Here is a 19,013-nt window from a genome sequence, read left to right on the forward strand (position 1 = left end):
GATTGCTGATGCTAGGACTTCAAGCACTATGTTAAACGACAGTGGTGAGAGTGGACACCCCTGTCGTGTTCCTGATCTCAGGGGGAAAGCTCTCAGCTTTTCCCCATTGAGGATGATATTAGCTGTGGGCCTTTCATAAACTGCTTTTATAATGTTTACATAAGTTCCTTCTATTCCGACTTTCTCGAGGGTTTTTATTAAGAAAAGGTGCTGTATTTTGTCAAATGCTTATTCTGCCTCTAACGACAGGATCGTATGGTTTTTATCTTTTCTTTTGTTACTGTGATATATCACATTGATGGATTTGTGAATATTGAACTAGCCCTGTAACCCAGGAATGAATCCCAATTGATCATGGTGGATAATTCTTTTTAAATGCTGTTGAATTTGATTTGCTGGTATCTTGTTGAGGATTTTTACATCCCATATTCATTAGGGATATTGGCCTGTAGTTCTCTTTTTTTGCTGGGTCTCTGTCTGGTTTGGGAATCAAAGTGATACTGACTTCATAGAATGAGTTTGGAAGTTTTCCTTCTATTTCTGTTTTTTGGAATAGTTTGAGAAGAATGGGTATGAGCTCTGCTTTAAATGTCTGGTAGAATTCCCCTGGGAAGCCATCTGGCCCTGGGCTCTTACTCATTGGGAGGTTTTTGATAACAGATTTGATTTCTTCACTGGTTATCGGTCTATTCTTGCTTTCTATGTCTTCTTGTTTGAATTTTGGTAGTGCATGCGCATTTAGGAATTTGTCCATTTCTTCTGTGTTGTCCAGTTTGTTAGCATATAAGTTTTTATAGTAATTTCTAATGATTGCTTATATTTCTAAGGGATTGGTTGTAATAGATCCATTTTCATTCATGATTTTGTCTACTGGGGTGCTCTCTCTTTTCTTTCTAAGGAGCCTGGCTAGAGGTTTATCAATTTTGTTTATTTTTTCAAAGAACCAACTCTTGGTTTCATTGATCTGCTCAACTGTTTTTTTGGATTCTATATTGTTTATTTATGACCTGATCTTTATTATTTCTTTTCTTCTGCTGAGTTTGGGGTGCTCTTGCTGCTCCCCTTCTAGTTCCATTAGGTGCTCTGTTAGATTTTGAATTTGCACTTTTTCTAGTTTGTTGAATTAGGCCTGGATTGCAATATACTTTCCTCTTAGGACTGGCTTTGCTGCGTCCCAGAGAGTTTGGATTGTTGTATTTTCATTTTCATTTGTGTCTATAGATTTTTAAATTTCTTCTCTAATTGCCTGATTAGCTCAATCATTTTTTAGTAGGGTGGTTTTTAACTTCCACATTTTTGGAGATTTTCCAGACTTTTTCCTGTGGTTAATTTCAAGTTTCATAGCATTGTGATCTGAAAGTGTACATGGTATGATCTCTATTTGTTTATATTTATGGAGGGCTGCTTTATACTCCAGTATGTGATCTATTTTGGAGAATGTGCCATGTGCACTCGAGAAGAAGGTGAATTTCCTAACTTCAGGATGCAGAGTTCTAAATATGTCTATCAATTTCATCTGTTTCAATGTGTCGTTCAGGTCCATTGTTTCTTTAGTGATTTTATGTCTGGTTGATCTATCCATTGCTGTCAGTGGAGTATTAAAGTCCCCTGCAATTAGGACATTCTTGTCAATAAGATTGTTTCTGCCTGTGATTAATTGTTTTGTGTATTTGGGTGCTCCTGAATTTGGGGCATAGATGTTTATAATTGTTATCTCTTCCTGATGGAGAGATCCTGTAATTATTATATAATGTCCTTCTTCATGTTTTGTTACTGCCTTTACTTTAAAGTCCAGTTTGTCTGATATAAGTATGGCTACCCTGGCTTTCTTTAGGCTTCCAGTCTCATGATAGATAGTTCTCCATCCCTTTACTTTCAATCTGAAGGTGTCTTCAGGTCTAAAATGAGTCTCTTGTAGACAGCAAATAGATGGGTTTTGTTTTTTTATCCCTCTGTCACCCTGTGTTGTTTGGTTGGAGCATTCAGTTCATTTACATTCAGTGTTATTATTGAAAAATGTGGGTTTAGATACATTGTGTTCTCCGTAGAATTCATGTTTGTAGTGGTATCTGTCTCTGGTGCCTTATATTCTTTGCAACATTTCCCTCATAGAGTCCCTCTTGGGATTTCTTGTAGGGCTGGTTTGGTGGTTATGAATTCTCTCAATTTTTGTTTATTTGGGAACACCTTTACCTCTCCTATTTTGAATGACAGGCTTGCTGAATAAAGGGTTCCTAGCTGCATATTTTTTCTGTTTATCACATTGAAGATTTCCTGCCATTCCTTCCTGGCCTGCCAGGTTTCATTAGATAGGTCTGTAACCACTCTGATAGGTTTCCCTTTGTATGTCAGGGCCCTTTTATCCCTAGAGGCTTTCAGAAATCTCTCTTTATCTTTATATTTTGCCAGTTCCACTATGATATGTCATGCCGAAGGTCGATTCAAGTTATGTCATAAGGGGGTTCTTTGTGCCTCTTGAATTTGAATGTCTATTTCTTTCCCCAGATTTGGGAAATTCTCAGTTATAGTTTGATCTAGCACCCCTGCAGGACCTCTCTCTCTCTTCCTCTTCAGGAATTCCTATGATACTGATGTTGTTCCGTTTGATTGTATCTCTCAGGTCTCGAATTCTCCTTTCCTGCTCCTAGATCAATTTCTCTCTTCGTGAGGTGGCTGCCTCCATTTGATTATGCCCCTCATTTATAGCCTTTTTTACCTCGTCACAGCTATTTTGAAAGTCCCTGGTCATTGTATCAGTAGCTTCTCTCATGCTTTTTTCAAGCCCAGCGATTAATTTTATGACAATTATTCTAAATTCTTGTTCAGTTATGTTGCTTAGATCTGTTTTGAGCAGTTCTGTGGCTGTGACTTCTTCCTGGAGTTTCTTTAGGAGGGAGTTCTTTCATTTTGTCATTTTGGTTAGCTTTCTGTCTTTTGTCAGTTTTAAAAGCTTATTGGGCACTGTGCACCTGTTAGTATTGCTCTGTTAAGGGAGGTTCATTGACTGTCCAGGGCCTGTTGTTCAGGAAATGTTCTTTTAATGGTGTCTCTGTTTCTTTTGTTGTACCTTTGATTATTTTATTTCCCTACCTAGCGATGTTTGGGACTCTTCGTCATGCATACTTTGGCTTTTTTCTCGGGGTAGCCCTGAAAAGGAAAACAGACAAACACACAGGGAACAGCAGCCGCAAATGTATAGCCAAGTCAAACAAACAAACAATATAAAAGGGGAAAGGAAGAAAAGGAAGACAGAGGAAAGAGAAGAAAAGAAGAGAAGGAAAAAATAAAGGGGGGTAGAGACAACAAAGGACAATGGACAGTCTAAAAGCGTATAACCAGTTGAGGGGAGAGAAAGGGATGAGATAAGGGAGAATATATCTGGGTGGTAAGAGAAAAAAAAAGGAGGGAGAAAGGAAAAAGGAAAATAAAGAGTAAAAATAAAAAACTAATAAAGAGTAAAAAAGGTAATAATAATAAAAAATAAATACAAAAAAAGCAGCAGCTCCCCCTCATGGTAGGTGTGGTTTGATGTACATAGGTCTTGGGGGCTGCTCTTCGAGGCCCCGCCATGGTGGTTGCGGAGGATGAATGGTGGTGCCCCAGGCTTCACTGGAACTAAGCGCTGCAGGCCATTTTTATGAGTCCCATCTCCTTGTGCTGCCGGCGAGCCAGGCTGTATTTTCCAGGCCTCCTTCACTTCAAAATCCTAGTCCATGCACTTATTTGCTACCACAGATGAGATGTACTCACTTTGGCAGCCGGCTTCTTAGCTGGGATCTCATAGGGGGAGGGAGCAGTTTCTCTTGGCGCCTCTGGGATTTGAGCCACAGCTGCTGGAGGAGAGGTGCACTGCTTGAGGTGAGGTGCGGGCTCCGACAGCCGCGGCTGCCAACTCCTGGCCAGGATCGTGCATGGGTGAGGGTATTTTTTCCCTTGTGCTACCTGGGATTCGCGATGCCCAGTGGTTATATATGGAGTGAGAGTTTTCTCTCTGTGCTGGGTTAAACGTTCTTTATCTCTTCTCTAGAGACAGTACTATGAGTGTGTTCATTTTCTTTCTTTTCCCTTTGTCTTTCAGGGGCTCTGCGCACTTGCCCTGTGTTGGGCTGGGGCTTCCACCTCCCCTGTCCGTCTTGGGCTGGCCCGTTTTCCAATCTCCCCAGTTCGCACTCACTCACTCAGGCATCTTTGAGGTTGTCATCTCGGAGTCCATATTTTCTCCTTCTGCTCTTGCAGATGAGAGTAATGTCCTTCTCAGTTCGATAGATGGGGTGGACGAAGTTTACAGAGCTCCCTTCTTTTCTGCCATTTTTATCGGCTGGTGAGGCACCACAAGGTGGAAACTCTATTTTTAATTTTTTTTGATTTCTGTATTTTCTTAAGCTAGGGCTCCCTACCCTGCTTCCCCTTTCATTCAATAAATATTGATTGCACACTTAAGTATATGCCAGTACCAGGAACATAGCAGTGAAGATAGCAAAAAATTTTTGCTGCCACAGAGTTTACATTTTAATATTTAACTATTTTTCTTCTATGCCTATTTTAGTTGTAATTTTTTATTTGGTCAGGTTGGTGAATTTTATCAAATTCTAGAAGATTTAAAAAAACCATCTTTTAGGGTGCCTGGGTGGTTCAGTCAGGTAAGCAGCCGACTTTGCCTCAGGTCATGATTTCATGATTCGGGGTTTGAGCTCTGCATTGGGCTCTGTGCTGACAGCTCAGAGCCTGGAGCCTGCTTCAGATTCTGTGTCTCCCACTCTCTCTGCCCCTCCCCGACTCATACTCTGTCTCTCTCTGTCTCTCAAAAATACATAAACAAAAAAAACAAATATCTTTTTATGAAGTGAAGAACTTTAACAAGGAAATAACCCAGCATAGTAAAAGCTAGAAATACAGAAACTCCATTGATCACTGGTAATATTGAATAACACTGCCGTACATACAAAGATACTATTCCTAACCCACCAGAGGAAAGGCAGATTGAGTTCTCTGTCCCCTAGATGACCAGTAACAGCAACTAAAATACCTCTCCCATAAACTTGATGCTTTTGGCTTCTTATTTTGAGTGGTATGTCACCCTTATTTGGTTTTTTTTTAGTACATTCTGACTTTGAAGTTACGTGTTAAGTGGCCCTAAATGTTATAGACAAGTTTCTCCAGAAACAGTTTTGCCATATATTTTATAAGTGGATGAGATCTTTCTCCCCATCTTGCATTTATAACTGTTTGGCTCATCACACCATGAGAAGCTGGTCTTATCTGGGTTACCTTTCAGTGTTTAGTTTGGTGACCCTAATGAAACCACCCGCAAGTGATAGGAATATGCATATGACACAAAAGAAAGTCAGTTTGATCACTTTTACCATGGCCTTGAACAGGGCTACTCTTGCTCATATGATGCCTTTAGGTACAATAAGACAAAGATGCCTGTTGGGGCAGAACAATGAGAAACATCCTCCCTCGTGAATGGACATGGCCCCTCAGTGCAGAGCCTGGTGTAGAGCCCATGCCAGGGTGCTTGGCCACAGGAGAATGGGCTGGCCTTGAGCTTCCAGTTGGCCTTTTGTCCCGTGCAGAAATTGCACTACTGTGTGTGGTGATCCTGGCCATGAAGTTTGATAATCATTTGGTGTTCCTGTATTCTAAGGCCATTTCTTATATTCCAGATTGAAGTAGGGCTTTGAGACATGTTTGGGTACAAATGGGAACAAACTAAAGCATGTGAGTCCATCTCTTGTGCCCCACTGAACTCTGTGACCAGGGCAGGGCTTGCACAGATGATTAAAAATACTTCATCCTGAGGGGCACACAGACCTGTACATAAATACTTCAGTGTGAGAAATGCCATATGGTGGCATTATGAAGTTCTGTGCTATGTGGATATGAGACTTGCATGCAATTATTTTGGCCCAAGGGAGTCAGGGAAACCTACAGAGAGGAGCTAACATAGGAAGAGGGTTTTTAGAATGAGGAGTTTTGGTAAATAGTTGTGGGTGAGGGGAAAGATCATTTCAAGAAGAAAGAATAACTTGAAGAGAAGCACTGAAAAATTGAAAATTGAAGATATTTATCTCAGTAATATCACATAATTTAAATGATACTCATAAGCATATTTTCAGTTCTTTAAATCTGATTCTAGTTATTAGCACATAATGAATTTACTGTAAATTGGTACATGTGGTATACCCTGTTTTTGTTTTATTTAACTTAATTTGATTATCATTTGATGATGGGGCAGGTTTGTTGCTCTGTTTTATTAAAGTGAGAGGTCCTAACTATTTTAATTTTATTTTAGATTATAGCATTTGATGAACTGAAGACTGATTACAAGAATCCCATAGACCAGTGTAATACCCTGAACCCTGTAAGTTATAATATCGGATTTTTCTGTAGATTTTTAAACTGTTTTTGCTTTTAACTTGATATCATTAAAAAATGGCCCATATTCTCAGTGGCATGATATAGTTGTGCTTTTTTTTGCAGTAGGCAGAATTTACAAAAATATTCTTTTTCCTGCTTGACTATTCTGACTATTATTAATCTGCTGGTGATCTTGTCAGCTGTCATACTAACATTCTTCCAATCTGCTTTTTACATTGTCGGCCAAAGACAGTTGAAAAGGTCAAAAAGATTAAAAGAGTCAAAATTGCATTAAAGGTGTGTACTGTTTTTTAGTTTAATGTTTTAATGCTACATTCATTTCATGGGGAGGGTCAGAATTTGTATCTGTACAGTGTTCTGTTCCGCGTGCTTGTTTATATGCCTGTTGAGGTTTATGATTTCATTATGTTTCTTATTTTATGCAAATGTTTGCTTGCTGGCCCAGTCAAGTAGGGAAAGCTGTTAAATGCTTATGCATTTCTAAAATGTTACAGCCATAGGCACTTCTATAAATTACATTATTTGGTTCAGTGTTTGAAAGTTGGTTAACGTACAGTGACTTTAATAGATGGTAAGATTATTCTTCTGTTGTGACTTACTGTGAGGTAGTCTGGAGTGGACTCTTCCGGACCATGTCTACTTTTATTTTTGGTTATGTCTGTTCTAGCAAGCTAGCGGGATTTTGTTTGTGAAAGGATCTATAAAGTTAGTTTGCTACTTTATCATTGTTTCCTAGGTAAATATGAGTAATGGAACAGATTTCTAGCTGGTCTTTAAAGAACTGCTACAGTAAGACTATGTAGGGACAATTAAAACAGTATTAGCTCACTGGCTGTTTCTCTGCTCTTAGAAAACAAAATAGGAGTTGAATCTGCTTTCTCATTGGAAAGTAACAATGTTCATTGTAAAATATCTTAACCTACTGTTGAAACTAATTATTACCAAGAAATGAAGGAACCGAAATTCATTTATTAATGACAGTTTATTAATAATATTCTATCTTCTTTGGCTTTTCATTACTTCAAAATAACCAAAAAAATGACAAGGGTGAGAATAGCTGAAATCAGATGAGGGCTTTCCTGGGCACCAGGCTCTGTGCTGAGCATCTTTACGTGGGACTTCTCATTCAGTGCTCTTGACCGTCCTGAAGGATAGGTATATTGTTATCGTCATGAATAGAAGGATAGGCTGAGGCTTAGCCACGTTGGAGCACTTTACCAACAAGGTCAGACAGCTAAGATAGAACCAGAGTTTGAACCCAGACCTCCAGGTTTTTAAGCTCAAGCTTTGGTGTTTCCTTAACTTACTGTAAATTTAAGAGGGATGAATTTCATTTTTACCTATGACATGTGATTTCCGACTCTTCTTCATGGAAGGAAATTCTCACTTTAAAAAGGTATGTGTTGGGCATCCTGATGCGGCATAGAGTGGAAGGGAGCTTGTACTCCAGCACAAGGTGCCTTCCGGACAGGGTGCCGACAATTGGCTTGCTAGCAGTGCATCTGACAGTTTTCCCTATTTAAAATTTGTTTTGACAATTCTGCCAAAGTATGGGGGAAGACAAATATTTTTTAAAATGTGAACCTTAACTAGAGGATATTATGATTTGCATGTTAAATATTACTGCTTTTCAGCCATATTTATGTGAGGAATTTTTTCTGGATACTAGCTTTTGTGTAAACATTTGTTCCTAAATGGAATAATTTTTGTGCCACTTACTGGGAAATTTCACCATTAAAGAATGATTGGAGTGGACTGGTTTTTATTAGAGATGTATAATAAAAATTTCTGGACTTTTTCGAGATGAAGGGAGTGTGGCATTGTTTCATATTAGAACTGGAAGAGTTGCAGATTATCTTGGTTACCCCTCTTACTAAAATATTTTGTTTAAGAGCAGTAGAGATCATGCTTTCTAAATCATTTTCTCCCCATATCTCAGTCTGGAATTGTAGGATGAAAACTTGGATGATGATTTGTATTGTTAGATAGCACTTGGCTTTAAAGAGCTGAAATACACAGTAAAGAAAATTCCTGTAATTTACACTAGTATTGTAAACAGCTCTAGTGGAACTCCTAATACAGTGTATCTTTTTTTGGTCTGTCCTGGTTGTAGTCTTTGTGTTTCAAAGATTTCCTCTGGATGTTTTCTTATTTTCTTGTAGATGTTTAATTTTGATCTTAATTAAATGGTGGCCTAATGGTTTGTGTTATTTACAAGTTTATATACATATACAGAGTTTATTATATTGCTTAAGTTTATAGAAAATCTGGTTAGTGGTGTAGATTAGTTGGTTTTACTGGGATTTCATTTAAAATATTATTCATTAAAAAACTTTGCTTTTCAGCTTTGAAACGGAAAAAGTTATTTGGGAGTAGTAGAAAGTGGGCTTGAATTTGTAGTACAATTGCATTAGTATAATTGCATTGTTTCTACAGCGATGGTTTCCTTTCAGTAAAGATCTGATGATGTTGAGGATTCATATAATTTTACTTGACATGATATGGACATTTGAGAAACTGGCTTTGCGTCTGTGACTTGTAGGAAGTTGTTGGCAGAAACTTGAAAAGTTTGAGACTTTAAGAATCATTAGGCTGAAATCTTTAGGATGAGAAAAATACTTAAAGCCTGAACTCTTGGTCATTTTATAAAAAGTATTTCACTGGAATGAATTTTTCTCACTTACAATCAAACAGATTGTTTTGTTTTTGAATTCTGAGCTACTGGTCTGCTGTGCCAAAGTAGTTCATTAAAAGTAGGCTTAAAGAAACGGGAAGGCCATGTAAGAATCGGAGCTCAGGGACTAGGGAAATTCTGATTTTATGGTTCAGAACTCCGTCTTTTCCCTCCTACATTGCAGAATGCACATCGTTTGCATCTGTGTATATTAGTGTTCTTTCCCCTCTGTGCTGAGATTATTGGCTTTTGGCTTTCCATTGAAAAATGACTTTTGTAGTAATGTGATGTGGTTTGTTAAATATTGTATTTGTAGCATTCCTGGTTTCTGTTAAAAGCTTTAAAACATTATGTGTAAAATATTCTAAAGGGGAGTTTTGTTTTTGTGGATTTTTTTAATATCCTGTTGCATGCGATCAGATACCTCATTTTTATATTTTTATCATTGTGGAATGATGAAAAGAAGTATTCCAAGTGATCAGCAAATAACTGAACAGTCTGGTGGTAACTTTGTATAATTTAACCTGTTAACTGTAAGAATTTGAGTTTTAAATTCTAAGTTCTTGTATTTTCTTAGTGTAAGCTATATAATCTGGTCAATGTGTTTGTAACTCTGCTTTCTGTAGAAAGTTAAAATATGGAAACAAAACTCAGTAGCATCTTTCATCCCTGATTCTAAGAAAATAGTGATTTTGCATTATGGGAACTTGGTTGCCACCTGCTTTCCAGCAGCATTTGACTTAATGCCAAGGCATTTTGATAACTGCCTTGTATTTTTTTTCCAGCTTGTACTTCCAGAGTACCTCATCCATGCTTTCTTCTGTGTCATGTTTCTTTGTGCAGCAGAGTGGCTTACGCTGGGTCTCAATATGCCCCTCTTGGCATATCATATTTGGAGGTAATATTTAGATATATTTCTAATACTTTTTCTAATTATATCTTAATTATACCATGGTTGATAGTTAACCTAAATGAAAACTGAAAATCAGTTGGCATTTATTTTAAGTTTATTTTTGATAAAGAGACAGAGCGTGAGTCAGGGCGGGGCAGAAGGAGAGGAGACACAGAATCTGAAGCCGGCTCCAGGCTCTGAGCTGTCAGCACGGAGCCCGACACAGGGCTCAAACTTAGGAACCATAAGATCATGACCTGAGCCCAAACCAGGTGCTCAACTGACTGAGCCACCCAGGCGCCCCAGTTGGCACTTATTTTAAAAATCAAATAGATGAACAAATAACTGTTTAAATACCTTTTATGGCGCTTACTTTTAAAGCAGTTTTCAAAAAGTGAGGTTTAAATTTACATATAGTTATGTCTGAAGCCCATCCCTGTCTGTTACCCCTGCACCTCCTAAGGAGGGCAGTGACCTCTGTCAACTGAATTCATTTTGCCCATCTTTGAATTTCACATAAATCAAAATGTACAGTGTATTTAACTTCTTTCTCCATTTTAACTTTATGATTTCAAATTTGGTTGTTTATAAAATATATTCATATCTTATAACTTTTAAGTTATGTCATATCTACATAATGGAGTTAGAGGTTTTCTTTTTTTATTGGCATGTTAAAATCTCATTGCTCTTGATTTTAGGAAATAGGCTAAGAAGTATTTAGGAGTCAAGTGATACCACATCTCTGACTGAGTATGAAATGGTTCTTTTTGAGAAAAGCATGCGTATTTGTAGCTAGAACAAAAAAGAGAAGGGTAAAGCTATGTGGTTAATGTGAATATCTTGGTGAAGTGTTCTCGTACCTTTCTGTAAGTATAAAATTATGTTAAAAGAAAAAGTTAAGAGAAAAACAATCTTAACGTTTTTACAGTTATTATTCTTTTTCTTACGTTTATGAAACTATAGGGGAGACCAGATATGGCCTAAGTAACTTTCCTGTTCTCATTTAGGGGCTCATTTATTTATTTATTTTAAAGTTTATTTTGAGAGCAAGAGAGAGCGTGTTAATGGGCACGCACACGAGCAGGAAACGGGCAGAGAGAGGGGGAGAGAGAGAATCCCAAGCAGGTTCCAGTGCGGAGCCCGACTCGACCATGAGATCATGACCTGAGCCAAAATCAAGAGCCGGATACTTAACTGACTGAGCCACCCAGGTGCCCCTAGGAGCTCTTGTTTTAAAATTAAGATGGTAAGAGGAAAAAACTTCACCCTAGAACTAAATGCACCCTTCCCTGTGTGGACTGCCTCTCATTGTAACAAACGTTATTTGAGAAGAAAAACCCTCCTTCCCATCCCTTGGAGTGGCTAATGGACTGTGTTTGTTGCAGGTATATGAGTAGGCCAGTGATGAGTGGACCAGGACTCTATGACCCTACAACCATCATGAATGCAGACATTTTAGCATATTGTCAGAAAGAAGGCTGGTGCAAATTGGCTTTTTATCTTCTAGCATTTTTTTACTACCTATACGGGTGAGTTTAAAAAATAAAATGAATATATGGTTTCACTTTGCTGCCTAAAAAGTAGGTAGGCGTTGTGGTCGTGACACCTTAAAATCCACTAGAAGAATAACTCGGTGTCTTGAATGGTGGTAGCCGCTAATGGCACAGTGCACACCAGCAAGTGCACACATCGATTATGAATAAACTGGTACTTGTCAAGACACCCAGCTGGCGTGCAGTCAGAGCCAGGAAGTTTGGTCAGGGGCGCTGCTTCCGAAGTCTTCAGACACAGTAATCCTCATCGTCTGTGCCAAGTGATGGCATCGAGAGGGTTGCAAAAAAGTGTGAGTTTGCCAGAACGTTTTTGCTTGGCTTCAGGAACATCTTTCTTGCCGTGATGTTTTACTTTTTATCATTCTTTACAAACTGTATGCTCTGCCCTTTATTTTCTGGCTGGCTTGATCTGCATGGGATGGATGAAAGAAACAGGTCTCTCCTACGCGATGATGCAGAGAACGACTCTCCTCCCTTGATAGCGTGATGGGCTCCATCATTTCCTCTAGACCAGGGGTCCTCGGCCTCGGCACTGTTGACATTTTGGCCTGGATAAGTCTTTGTCATGGGGGCTGTCCCGTGCATTGTGGGATGTTTAGCTGCCTCTACCCAGTAGATGCCAGTAGCACCTTCTCTTCCACAGTCACCAAAACCAAGAATGCCTCTGGACGGTGCCTGCTGCCCTCTGTGAGGCCGTCAGCCCTGGGTGGGAACTGCTAACTAGTGTACTGGAGACGGAATAAAATGGCTGCTCATTAAAATGGCGGAAGGGCACGCTCAAGCGTGGGATTGTAGTTCTTTAAGCCACACCAATGTACTTTTCTCATCTTGCTTTGATATACGTTCAACCAGAGAGGACAGTTCCAAATAGTTTTCAAAATAGGAAGAAAATTGGCCATATAAGAAGAGATTGTAATCCTTAAGGTGCTTTCTATTCCTTCTTCTTTTTGTTACTTGAGAGCTTGCTGAGTATTAGATGGTAGGTTTATATTCATATTTCTCTGTATGTCATATTGTTTTTGTTATGGAAAATGATGAATGAGCGCTAGACTGAAATTTATGGAAAAGGTATGTTTATGCTTTTAGAGGTTATACTTGTGAAAATGAGTATCCCCTCGTGCACCTACGACATTCATTTATGAAACAGTAAGTTCTGACCAGTGTCATGTGTCATTTTCATTTCCTGTTAGTTTTCATTTTTTCAGTTTAAGAAATGTATGGAACAGTGCTGGCTTATAGTAGGCACTTAAGACATACTTGTTGTGAAAGAAATAATTGAATAAATGAGAGAATCAGAGATGTGCACTTAAGTCCAGATGTTCACAAGGAGGTGGCACTACAACATTTCATTTCTGCTTTAACTTATTTATCGAGTTTGCTCAACTCTTTGTATTTCCACTGAGAGACCCATGCTTTGGAACCATGCCTTTCCCACCTACTCTGGTAGAGTCAGCCTGAATCAAATGGTTATTTTTATTTTGCTCACTTGTGCCTTCTTTTTTTAACCCTGTTGCTATTGCCTAGAGCCTTTCTCTAATGATAAAGTTCCTTAATTGACCATTCCCATCTGTAAAATGGGGATGATAATGGTACCCAACTCCTAGGACTGCTTGGAGGACTCAGTGAGGTCATGTACATAAAAGACTAAGTGGAGGCCTAAGTGAAGTGAGTCCTTGGGAGGTGCTCACTGCTATCATTAGATAACTCCAGGGCAGTGCACTGTTTGGATGGCTTCTCTAAGCTCTGATCCCCTATTAACTTTCAGCTGTGCTGTTCTGTTTGCTAAAATTGGAAAGAAAATAGACAACCACAGCACAAGCACTGAGCCAAGTCCTACCTTAGGCAGAAGTCCATAAATGCAAATTAAGATTGTCTTGTGAACTGGTCATTGGTCTTTTCATTTTCTGTGGTGGTATGATACCATAAACTAGTCTGCTATATAAAAGCACTCAACTTTTTGGTGCTTTTAGTTTTTATAATTAGGAACGTTTGACTTAATAGGCTTTTTCTTCTTTTCAGCATGATCTATGTTCTGGTGAGCTCTTAGAACAACACCCAGAAGAATTGGTCCAGTAAGTGCATGCAAAAAGCCACCAAATGAAGGGATTCTATCCAGCAAGATCCTGTTTCCAAGAGTAGCCTATGGAATCTGATCAGTTACTTTAAAAAATGACTCCTTATTTTTTAAATGTTTCCACATTTTTTGCTTGTGGAAAGACTGTTTTCATATGTTATACTTGGATAAAGAATTTAAATGGAATTACGTATAAATTAATATAAAATGATTACCTCTGGTGTTGACAGGTTTGAACTTGCACTCCTTAAGGAACAGCCATAATCCCTTGAATGATTGCATTAATTATTGACTATCCTTAGTCCATTGGAAGCTTTTGTTTATAGGAACTTGTAGGGCTCATTTTGGTTTTATTGAAGTGCCATCTAATGATAAATTAGCTGTAGATATCAGGTGCTTCTGATGAACTGAAAATATATATCTGACTTGTGGGAAACTTCATGGGTTTCCTCATTTATCATGTATATGATTATATATGGACGCATTTACAAAACACGAAGAGTGGGATTTTCTTCCCTTCAACTTGATATTATCCCTGTATATTGCATGAGTGAGAGATTTCCCATTATTTCCGTCAGAGTAATATACTTGCTCTAATTCTTAAGCATAAGTGAACATGATATAAAAAAATATATGCTGAATTACTTGTGAAGAATGCATTTAAAGCTATTTTAAATGTGTTTTAATTTGTAAGACATTACATATTAAGAAATTGGTTATTATGCTTAATGTTCTAATCTGGTGGTAAAGGTATTCTTAAGAATTTGCAAGTACTTTAAATTTTCAAAACTGAATGAGAGAGAACATTGTATAGCCGTCCTGCTGTTCCTTTAGTGCAATACAATAAAACTCTGAAATTAACTTATTTTCAGTGCATTGTTTTAAAGATTACAAATAGTTGTTTCTTACACTTGCTTAATCCATAATAAAGACATATTACGGTCAGTTTTTTTAAAAAATAGTAGAACATTACATTGTGTGTGTGTGTGTGTGTGTGTGTGTTTTTTTTTAAACCGTGCCCGGATCTAAAAGGAATGTTTAAATGGCTAAGCACCTTACCCTGTGTTGTCCCTTGACGAGATTCATAAACGTTGATGGCACAACATCATTTTTCTTAACCAGTTTAAAAAAATTATTGTGGCACTTAAAATATTAAATTTATTTTTTCCTTTTTGAAACATCAGGTTTTAAGGAAAAGTGACTTAATTTATTTTTGCTGCTTCTTGTAAGGCAGATAAATTGTGGCTTGCATGTTTTTATAAGAATTCTTGTGCTTTATTTGAAATGAAGTAGGTAACGCAATTGAAGGTCATGTAAGTGGTTCAGAAGTTTCTTAAACAAAAGACTATAGACAGAAAACCAGTATCTAGAAATTCCACATCATAATCAAGGGAGTTTATGGATGGGTTTGTGGAATTCGTACTCTAAGAGCGCTTTGCATTAGATGCTGTTTAATCCTCTGCTAGAGAAAAATGCTTCTCCACCTTTGAGAGTAGCTGTTAACATTTCGGGATTGCGTAGCAGAGTGAGTATGCAGAAGAGGATGTACAACCAGAAATGTGAGGAGAGCCAAACCAGTTCGTAAGGAGACAGGCTTTAAAGACCTTGTGTTTTATCGTCTGAAGGACACCTCAAGGGAGGTGAACTGTTGGTCAGTTCGTGCAGAAAATTATTTATTTTTATTTTTTAATGTTTATTTATTTTTGAGAGACAGAGAGACAGCGTGAGCAGAGGAGGGACAGAGAGAGAGGGAGACAGAATCTGAAGCAGGCTCCAGGCTTCAAGCTGTCAGCACAGAGCCTGACGTGGGGCTCGAACTCCCGAACCATGAGATCATGACCTGAGCCAAAGTTGGCCACTTAACCGACTTAGCCACCCAGGCTCCCCAGAAAATTATTTATTGACCAGTTGCTAGGTACTGAAGATTCATGCTCTGAGTTTGAACCATTTCTAAATCCAACTAATTATGTTAGCACCCACTCCTCATTTTTCTTTCTGGTTCATAAGTACTTTTAATCATGAGAGACCTGCCAAGTCCAGGTAGGTTTCCTGGAGCTGTTACTTTAACATTCCTGTCAAAATCTTTTTTTATTAAAAAAATTTTTTTAATGAAAAAAATTAAAATTTAAAAGATGAAAATTAAAAAATATGTATTTATTTTTGAGAAAGAGACAGAGTGCGAGCAGGGGAGGGGCAGAGAGAGAGGGACATACAGAATCTGAAGCAGGCTCCAGGCTCTGTGCTGTCAGCACAGAACCCAACACGGGGCTCAAACTCATGAAATGCCAAGTTCATGACCTGTCAGTCTTTTCACAAGCCCTTACTGTCTCTTAGCAAGTGCTACTTTCAAATATTAAGAAACCTTTTAATAACGTATTTCTGTTTATTCTCCACAGTTCTGCGGGTTTACTGGCTGCAGTTTGTGGAAGCCACCTTTTCATGCTTCAGAAGTTAGATTTGTAGTCCTTAGCTGATCCTGCAAAGGTGACTGATTGCCAGTGAGGTTTACTCTCTCAGTGGTTGGCTGTTGGTTCCTAGGCCTGGGAGCGATGAAACAATGGAGTTCCTGGAAGCTCTCATGGTATCTACCCAGCTTTACCTTTTCCAGTGTTTTAGGAAAGTAAATGACTTACGAAGAGAAAGCAGAAACAAACCCCTGCATTAGGCAATATCCTGCTGGCTCCTCCTTGCTCACAGGCCGGTGTGTTCCCATTTATCAGTTTCGGCAGCCCGGGCCTTCCGTCATTCCTGCAGGTCCAGCTGCGGCAGAGTTAGTCTGGCGTCGTGTCCCTTCCAGCTTTTACTAAACGGTTCCCTGTGCAGTGACCGCTGTTTACTTAGGTACTTTTTTTGCTTTGTTACAGTTAATTTTGCTATGATGTGGTTTGATTTATCTTTTAAGAGTTTTCCAACTTTCAGAAGCCATTAGTTGAATACCACCATGCGTGGTTCGTATTTATACCGACAACTCTTTCTTGCTATGGGTACTACAGATTCTCCTGAATTAAAAATCTTATGTAATAAATGTAGTCTATTTAGCAGTTATTCTATGGAGTAATAATATCATACCATGGAGTATGTCCCTTTAGTACTAAGGAGATGTAGGTGTAGAAATTTACTAACGACGTTTGATGATTTTAACAATTTTAACTGGTATTTTCTGCTTCTTGTCCCGTGGTTGAGGAGAGTTAGGTCCCAGGCTTTGGACAAACTGCTAATTTGTTTGAAGTTTGAGTTATTTTTCATGGGAAGGGGAAGTGATGGGAAATGACCATACTTTTCACATGTATCGAGCATTACCAAAGATTTTGAGAAGACTCGTGGATTATACCATTAACTGCCTGACCTACTAGTCAAGTTCAGATACCCAGGTAATGGTGCCCTTTCACAGAGCAACAAAGTACATGGCAGTTGGCAGTATGTGTCTCGTTTTAAGCCTGTGTTCAGTATATTTAAGCCTGAGGATCACTCTTGCTAATAGCTCTCACAGAGCTCTTCTGTACTCTCCAAATCAAAGTATTTTGAAAACATGTCCAGTGTATGCATAGAAAATAGAAGTGTAGACTGACTCTAAAACTAGGAAAACCCTTTCCTTGCTACGGCATTTCTCTTTTCTTTCAGTTATATATTTATGAACAGTGCTCATGGAATATTACTGCCACGGTGCAAATAATGGTTTCTGTGTATCTCTTACACCGTGCCAAGGGGTATGAGCTTTCATTTTAGGTGTGGCTGTGTCATAGCAGTGTGATGTATCCCCCCCTCCCCAACCCGAGTTAAATCATGTATTTAAAAGTATTTGTCTAGTTTACTTATTTATATCATTCAACACTCACAAACGTGCATCCCTCAATAGTCAGTTGTACAGTATAATGGTAATTCAATTTTTGACACCAAAAATATTTAAAAACAACTCTATTCAAAAGGGAAAGATGAAAGTATTGACACCTGTCTACATTGTTCATAAAAGTCTGCATATTCATCCTCTGGAGAAACTACTGTTCGTCTCAAGGTATTTAAGCCTTTTGCTCAAACCACTCACTGATCCGTGGTCAGAGCAGCAGCTAATGAGTCTCTGGTACCAGTAGTGTAGCTCAGAAGATGCCTCTGAACTGATGCTTTAGAGTGCTGCCAAGAGAAGATGTGGCTGCTGTGTTCCTGGATCTGTTGAATGGCTTTCTTAGAACAATTTCACTTTGATTAATTGAGAGTCCTAAAGCTAAATCTCTAAAAGGAGCAAACAGCTCTGTGCTTGTACTGCTTTTGGGAAACAGTATTAGCCATATAAAGTGATTGATCTGTGGGACTGGAGTGAAGGTTTTATCCGACATTAATTTTAGCAATGCACATTGTGGATGTGAAGATGTTCTCTACTTAATTTTATTGTACAGTGCTTTTCCTAAAACATCTCTTTGCTTACCATGTCCATATATTCTGGAGAAGAAACATTTCTTAAATAATAGGTTGATGACTAGGTAGGCCCTGAAGCTACTGAGAGAAACATAGAATGTGGTTAGCCATCTGTGCTCACAGTTTGTTAAACTCTGAGTTAGCCTGATTGGTGCTGTACTGCTGTCCAAAGAAAATGCCCATAAGTCGTCCTGCCTGGGAGCCTGACTTATTTGGCTTTTGTGTATTAAATAAAAACCGTCTCAAATGAGGCCTTGTGTATGGTTAATGGCTGGGTCTGCGTGTTAATTCAGTTTCAGCAGTTGACTTTGGCTTCTGTGTGACCAGGACTCTACATTGTCTCTCTGTCCCCTCTACCCCATTGGTTTGAGGCTATCCCACAGGTTAGGTAGAGAAAATACTTTTCCAAAATGTGAAATTACATTCTTTTGAGTAGGGGCCCATTCCATGCTTCTGTTATGGAATAATTGATATTTTCTCTTAATACTTAGTATTAAAGTAGTTAAGCATTCTAATCATGGAAAGTTTAACTGGCATTTGCAGTAAAAATGAGAGAAACATGCACTTGGAAAATTCAGTTGATTATTAAAGGACTTGATTAATCCATGCCAGTCTTTCTTCTACTTTGTCAAGTGTTCATGAGTAAGCTATATAATCATATTGAGAAAAAGCAATATAAGATTGATTTGGTAGTATCAATTCCAGTGATTTCCTAAAGGAGATTCAACTTTAGGATTTAAATTGTGATTTTTTAAATTGTTTTTGGTTGTAATACTGAAATCATGAGGCAGGTCAACCTATTATTGCAGCCTGTACTTCTTTGAAAAAAATTTTTCCTGTCTATAGCTTTTGGCCTTTATTATCTTAGATAAGAAACCCCTAGTTTAAACATTAACCTACTGGGGGGATATGTGTGGTTCTCCCATCTTCCTAAGTCTTATAAAATCTTACGTTCTGAAATCAGTGTACACATATAAGTACTAGAATACTGATTTTATATTCTAGAACATCCTCGCTCTCTGGTCTGAA

At 38.3% G+C, this 19,013-nt stretch overlaps 1 protein-coding gene across 1 annotated transcript in view; it reads left to right on the forward strand.

Annotated features, from left to right (window-relative positions):
• Nucleotides 1-14,439, forward strand: part of CNIH1 (cornichon family AMPA receptor auxiliary protein 1) — a 19,670-nt gene extending 5,231 nt beyond the window's left edge. The window contains exons 2-5 of the mRNA XM_029951122.1: nt 6,296-6,364; nt 9,841-9,953; nt 11,333-11,476; nt 13,520-14,439. Coding sequence (XP_029806982.1) covers nt 6,296-6,364; nt 9,841-9,953; nt 11,333-11,476; nt 13,520-13,547 — 354 coding nt within the window. The 3' untranslated portion in view covers nt 13,548-14,439. The remainder of the gene's footprint in view (nt 1-6,295; nt 6,365-9,840; nt 9,954-11,332; nt 11,477-13,519) is intronic.
• The last annotated feature ends 4,574 nt before the right edge of the window (nt 14,440-19,013 follow it).

The sequence above is a fragment of the Suricata suricatta genome, chromosome 9 (assembly GCF_006229205.1).
Source record: "Suricata suricatta isolate VVHF042 chromosome 9, meerkat_22Aug2017_6uvM2_HiC, whole genome shotgun sequence".
Lineage (NCBI taxonomy): Eukaryota > Metazoa > Chordata > Mammalia > Carnivora > Herpestidae > Suricata > Suricata suricatta.